The following is a 7004-nucleotide window of genomic DNA, read 5'->3' on the forward strand; positions in this document are numbered from 1 at the left end:
CAGGTCCTAAGTACACCTTTATATGAAATTTCATAATTCTTGTGTCGTTGAAATATGGTTAAAGTATACTGCTGAATGTACTGAAAAAATGATATTATATAACACAACAGTTAAAATTATAATGAAGAATCTGATTTAGTATGTTAGTCATCACATCTAATTAACTGTACTTTATAGCATGACAAAAGAGTAGCCTATTAAAACGCTTTAAAATATTTTAAGGGAACGCTTTTAATTTGACGTTATTACAAGGTGACTTTTTAAAAGTGTCTACTTAAGTGAGTTAAGAAATATATGTGTACTCTCTTTAAGTACACTTACAAGTGTCCTTTCTCGTTAATATTATATTATAACTTCTAAGATTAGCAGTACACTACAGGTGCACACTTCTTTTTCATACCTGTGGAGTATATGGTAAGCAGTAAAATCTTATTCTGAACACATTAGTTGAACTCAGATAATGAGACACACATGAAAAAGTACTGTGGTGGTACCATGGTATAGTGATAGTATCAGATGGTAATACCATGGTACTAATGATAGGCCTATATAATGTTATTTATACAGTACGTCAAACAATTCATAGATGTCATAATACCTTTTTGTCGTTTTTTGCTATTTGCAAGTGTGTGAAACACATTCATTACACACATATATCAAGCAGTCTTAAGATCAGTGTAGAAAGCATATGAGCTGTGAAGAAAAGTTACAGTGAAGAAAGAGTGAAATTTTCAAAAACATGCCACACAAAAGCACGGAGCGAAAAAAGAAATGAAACTGTCATCCGGTAACCACAGAAGAAATAACATCATCATGGCAGTGTGTTAGCAAACACGACACTCAAGCACCACATCAAAGACACCGACACATGCAATGAATCACCAGACTGACACACAACATGCTAGCCACCAGCCAGAATGAAAGCAGTGACATCAGGCCCTAATTACAGTGTTATTCTAGCTGAAACACTCCAAAAATATGGACTTTATGTTTTACATTACAGAATTGGACTACGAATTGAAATGACAGTGACGTTGAGTTATTAGCCAGGGTAAACGGAGGGGAATATTTAGATGTAATGCATGTCAAGAAACAAATACATTACCAACAGGAGCATTAGGAAACTATGTGTCAGACACCACTGAATCACTGAATCATTTAAACCCCTAAAGCTTGACACAAACACATGAAACCACATGATGAGCCTCATATTTCATAACACATAGCATAAACCGAATACTCCACTTAGCTGACAGGTAGATAATCAGTCCATGAAAAGACCCACTATATGACAATTTATATCCTCTTTGCACATCGGTGAACATAACGGGGAAAAAAAACATACTGCACTATTACTAAGCTGTTTTAAATGATTTTGCATATGGTATTTGTCAAAGTACCTCAAGTACCTAATGCATCATTAAAACACCATGATATTTGGTTAAACATAGTAATATGTGGGAAGAGATTATTACAATACAATGTTTATGAATTATTAATATATTAATTCATTTAATAATTATATATTGATTTAATAAATAACTAATACATAATTACATAATTTAAACACACAGAGAGTTCATTGATCAGCATATTAATTTCAATAATCGTGACATAAAAAAAGTAATATAAATAAAATAAAATAATAAACAACTAATGACCATAATGTTGACAAACAAAGCATTTTCAATTAAACGTCAACATTATTTAGAGCTATAGGCTACTCGTCTATATACACTACCGTTCAAAAGTTTAGGGTCATTTTTTTTTTGAAAGAAATTAATGGGCTACTTTAATCAGCAAGGACACATGTAATTGATCAAAAGTGACAGCAAAGACATTTATGATGTTACACTGAAATTAAGTTGTAAAAAATTTTTTTTTATATATATATATATATATATATATATATATTTATGATATTTTAGAAGAAATTCATAAACCCCTGTAAAAAAAAAAAAAAAAATATATATATATATATATTAAGCGGTTTTTCAACATTGATAATAATAATAAATGTTTATTAAGCATTAAATCAGCATATCAGAACATCAGATATATATTAGAATATCAGATCGGTCATGTGGCAATGAAGACTGGAGAAATGATGCTGAAAATTCAGCTTTGCCATAACAAGAATAAATTACATTTTAAAAATATAGGCCTATTAAAATATAAAAAGTTATAAATAGTAATAATATTTCACAATAATATTGTTTTTCTTTATTTGTGATAAAATAAATGCAGTTGTGGTGAGCCCTCAAACTTTGGAAAAGTATAGTGTACATAATTACATTATTGAAGTGTACAATGTATTTAATTGTGTGTGTGTGTGTAGTATTGTGTAAAATGTTATAATAATAAATTTTAATAATGTATTTCTATGCAGTAACTTTAGGTATAACTGTCTTGGGTAGAAAATATAATCATAGGCAGCAAGTGAAGAGTCAGCTCTTGAATTTAATGTGTTGAAAGCAGGAAAAATGGGCAAGCAAAAAGGCATAAATAATTTAGACAAGGGCCAAATGGTGATGGACAGAGGACTCGATCATCTGTCCAGAGCATCTGCAAAATGGCAAGTGTTTAGTGTGTAGTGGTTGATATCAGGATCGAGGAAGGACAGCTGGAGTCAGGGTCATGGGCACCCATGACTAGCGAAGACTAGCCCGTCTGTCCCAATCACACAGAAGAACTACTGTAGCTCAAATGGCTGAAATACTGAACTCTGGCCATGATAAAAAGGTGTCAGAACACACAGTGCATCACAGTTTTCCGCATAGTCGCAGACCAGTCAGAGTGCCCATGATGACCCATCCACCACCGAAAGTGTCTACAATGGACACGTGAGAGTCATAACTGGACAATGGAGCAAGGAAAGAAGGTTACTTGGTCTGATGAATCACATTTTTTTTTTAGATCAGGCAGATGGCTGGGTGTGTGTGTTTACCTGTGGAAAAATGGCAAAGGCCAATGCTCTGGGCAATGTTCTGCTAGGAAAACCTGGGTCCAGTAATTCATCTAGAAGCGGCTTTGACTCATACCACCTAAAGGTTTTTACAGACCATGTACATCCCTTAATGCCAATGGTGTTTCCTGATGTTCCCTGCAGTGGCCTCTTTCAGCAGAAGATGGACCCTGCCATGAATTGTTCAGGAACAGTTTGAGGTGTTGCCTTGGCCTCCAAATTCCCCAGATCTCACTCTGACTGAGCATCTATGGGATGTGCTGGACAAACAAATTCAATCCATGAAGAACCCACCTCGCAACTTGCAAGACTTAAAGGATTAGTTCATTTCCAGAAGGAAAGTTTCCTGATAATTTACTCACCCCCATGTCATCCAAGATGTTCATGTCTTTCTTTCTTCAGTCGAAAAGAAATCAAGGTTTTTGAGGAAAACATTCCAGGATTTTTCTCCATATAGTGGACTTGAAGAGTTGAAGGTCCAAATTGCAGTTTCAGTGCAGCTTCAAAGGGCTTTACACGATCCCAGCCGAGGAACAAGGGTCTTATCTAGCGAAACAATCGTTCATTTACTAAAAAAAAATAAAAATGTATACTTTTTAACCACAAATGCTCATCTTGCACTAACTCGACTTCACGCATTATGTAATCACGTTGGAAACGTCACGCATGGTTAGCTCTTCGTTTGTGTTCTTCAGTTCAAAAAGGTGGGGTAGGGTGAAAAACTCATCTTCAAAATCATCCGACGTCGTTGTTTTACCTGTTTTTGTAAAGGGCATTTGACTTTCTTTGCACGTTCGCTTTGAAAACACTGGGTTGGTACTTCCGCATACGTTACGTGCAAACTTTCCAACGTGACTACGTAATGCGTGAAGTCGAGTATATACAAAAAGTATATACATTTGTATTTTTTAGAAAATGACTGATCGTTTGCTAGATAAGACCCTTATTCCTCGGCTGGGATCATGTAGAGCCCTTTGAAGCTGCATTGAAACTGCACCTTCAACCCATTGGATCCCATTGAAGTCCACTATATAGAGAAAAATCCTGGAAAATTATAATTTCTTTTCGACTGAAGTAAGATCCTTTTAAGGATCTGCTGCTAATCTCCACAGAAAGCACAGGACATGTTCAGAGGTCATGTGGAGTCATTCCCTCAACACAGGCAGCACCTACACAATATTAGGCTGGTGGTTTTAATGTTGTGGCTGTTGGGGTCAGTGTGATTTAATATAGCTGTTAGGAAAATAGGCGTAGATTGGAAATGTGTTATTTTTAAGGTTCTAATAATATTTTGTTACTTCAGGCAGTACGTATAAAATTGGACAAATTGAATGGTATTCCAAATAAAGATACAAGTTGTTAAATTTGTAACAGCAGATATTTTGAAGTCTTTCAAAGAAAATGACACACTCAACACATTTTCATACCTGGTGAACAAGAGCTTTATCATTTTATGATAATTATAAAATGATTTTAATGTTTCAATGCGACAAACATATATTTTTTTAACATAAAAACAGGCCAGACTGTACAAGATTGTCCATACAGAGATAACTAATTAGGACCGTTGTGTTATTTTTTTCAACAGCACATAAATATTTAACTCTTGATATATGCTACATAGCTTACACTGCAGCTAAGGGAAGACACTGCTAATGCATACTCATATTTGGTTTAAAACATCTAGATAATGCCCAATTCAAAGCATCAAAACATTGCTTACAAATAAATTACCTATTTTATAATCACTAAAGTTTTACAAGGTTTGGCTGGCTTTCCTAAATTAACAGGGGCAATGAATTTCAAAAAATGTTATGCTGAAGTAGCTAGCAGATGTCTGGGATAAGTGCATTCCTGTATTCCCGCAGTCCTTTCAGCATCGACCTTTTACCATGAACATCACGGTAAACACATGCACGGACAATGAGTTTCAGTCTAACGTTTGTTTTTGAAACTCTGACTCACTTCTGTAAATATTAAAGGGGAGCCATTACATGAGCAGTCAAAGGCATTTTACACAGTCTTCATTATAGTGGTCAAGCTTATGAAAATACAACTCCCCTTTCACAAAAACGAAAGAAAAAAAAAACAAGGCCATAGAGGAACTATGGGATTGCGGTACCTCAGGTTATTCAGAGCAGGCCCTGAAAATAAAAGCACAAAGTTAATGAACCCTCGCCAGTACGTACAATGCTAAAATCTCATCATATCTTTAGTTACGATATAACCAGAGCTCAAGGATATTCTCTTTTTCCATTAAAGATACAGTTAGAAAACTAGACTGAACCTACACCATTTCTTAAAGTTGAAACGTGGTACACCATACCTGCAAAAACAACACGAACCTACGCTCTCATGCATTCAATCGGTCTTAAAAGATATAAACTGTTACAGGAAATAAACTGTAACTGGATCTCTCAATATCTGCAAACAATTTTCTTATGCATGCAAACGAACGATTCACTGAGATTTGGTGCTAATCCAAAAAGTCCTTTTGGCCCCATCCACAAGATTAGTCAATGGGCTTCTGAAAAAATTGTATTAAAATACCGTAGCATCAGTTCGTGGCTGAATCGCAGATTGAAGAGACAATACATTTGTGTCTTTTGTCCCATACAAATCTGCAAAAGTGTTTGCGTTGCCAGCAGTGTTTCTGTGAAACATTTCTCCATTTCAAAACAGACTCAAATATCATCATTTGTTCGCTAGCCTTGCCCTTTTCCACCCCACTGCTCATAATGTCTTTATGCTTGCAGTATTCAGAGCCAGGGACTGGTTAGACTGCAACAACGTGGCTCAATTGTCTTTCCGTTCTCTAGGTTTTGAGCAGAAATGTTTGTTTGAGGAAGCCCTTGCCCATTCTGAAGGCCAAAACGCTGCCCTATTTTGGAGACAAAATGTTGGGTCAGAGACTGAAGAGATATGTGAAGAATGAACCAGTGGACTGTAAGTGTGAAGGCTAACATTGGTAGTGGATGTGTTGGTGCTGGTGAATTTTGCCGTCCACGTGCGAGTGAGTATGTGTGTGAATGTCTGAATAGATCTTTGGGTAGACTTTGGGAGCAGCTTGGGCCAGCAGAAGCTGTTGTTGTTGCTGCTGAGCCAAATACTCCTCGTAGGTGACGGAGCCGATGCAGTCTTTATCGGCAGCCGCGAGCGCCCGTTCTCTGGGCGGCTGCCGGTGGCCGTTGGGTAAGGTCTGGGCTGAGATTATGGCTCCTGAGGAACAGTGCTTTCTGGACTGGCAGAACCAGAGCAGGACGGTGCCCAGAATGAAGATCACTCCCGCCGGGATGCCGATGATGACGGGCCAGGGAAGGCTGGGAGGCAAAACAGACGGGATCGGGGAGAATGGCGGCTTTGGGTCTGGATAAGGACAGAGATGAGAAAACCACAATATAAAGAACAACAAAGCTGACAGTTCCATTTAGCAGTGTCAGATTATCTGACATGGCTGAATTTCTTTGTAATAAGGAAGAGTATCACATGAGACATTTAGGTTGGAAACATACTTAATTCATAAATTATTATGGTACTGTATGACATTATGACCATGAGCACATCAACACAACTGCCCACATCTACATGCTGATCCAGCATTGAGCACTTGCAGGAGTATGGACTACATCAGTATGCAAAGGTTAGCCAATAATAACACAAATCATTTACATAATGTGCATTAGGACTGTAAATCAATTGAAAATTTAAGTTTAAACTAAGTGACAGATTTTTGTGATTAATTGTAGTCACACCTAACATTACCACTTTCGAGCAAATTAATACTGAATCAAAATAAAGGAAAAATATTTTCAAAAATATATTGAATAATATTATTATTAATAATATTGAATAATATTCATACATAAATACTACACTCTAAAAAAATGCTGGGTTAAATATAGCCCAGCGTTGGGTAAAATACGGACAAACCCAGCGATTGGGTTGTTTTGACCCAGCATTTGGGTTACTACCCAGAAGGATGGGTTAAACATTTAACCCAACCGCTGGGTCAAAACAGCCCAATTGCTGGGTTTGTCCC

General features: G+C 36.6%; 1 protein-coding gene across 2 annotated transcripts in view; it reads right to left on the reverse strand.

The window, feature by feature from the left end:
- Positions 1-4397: 4397 nt before the first annotated feature.
- fgfrl1a (fibroblast growth factor receptor like 1a) overlaps positions 4398-7004 on the reverse strand; it is a 70796-nt gene continuing 68189 nt past the window's right edge. For both annotated transcript variants that reach the window (XM_016541429.1, XM_016541430.1), the window contains exon 7: positions 4398-6331. In XM_016541429.1, coding sequence (XP_016396915.1) covers positions 5925-6331 — 407 coding nt within the window. In that variant the 3' untranslated portion in view covers positions 4398-5924. The remainder of the gene's footprint in view (positions 6332-7004) is intronic.

The sequence above is a fragment of the Sinocyclocheilus rhinocerous genome, unplaced genomic scaffold (genome assembly GCF_001515625.1).
Source record: "Sinocyclocheilus rhinocerous isolate Xijiao unplaced genomic scaffold, SAMN03320098_v1.1 scaffold818, whole genome shotgun sequence".
In the NCBI taxonomy this organism is placed as follows: Eukaryota; Metazoa; Chordata; class Actinopteri; order Cypriniformes; family Cyprinidae; genus Sinocyclocheilus; species Sinocyclocheilus rhinocerous.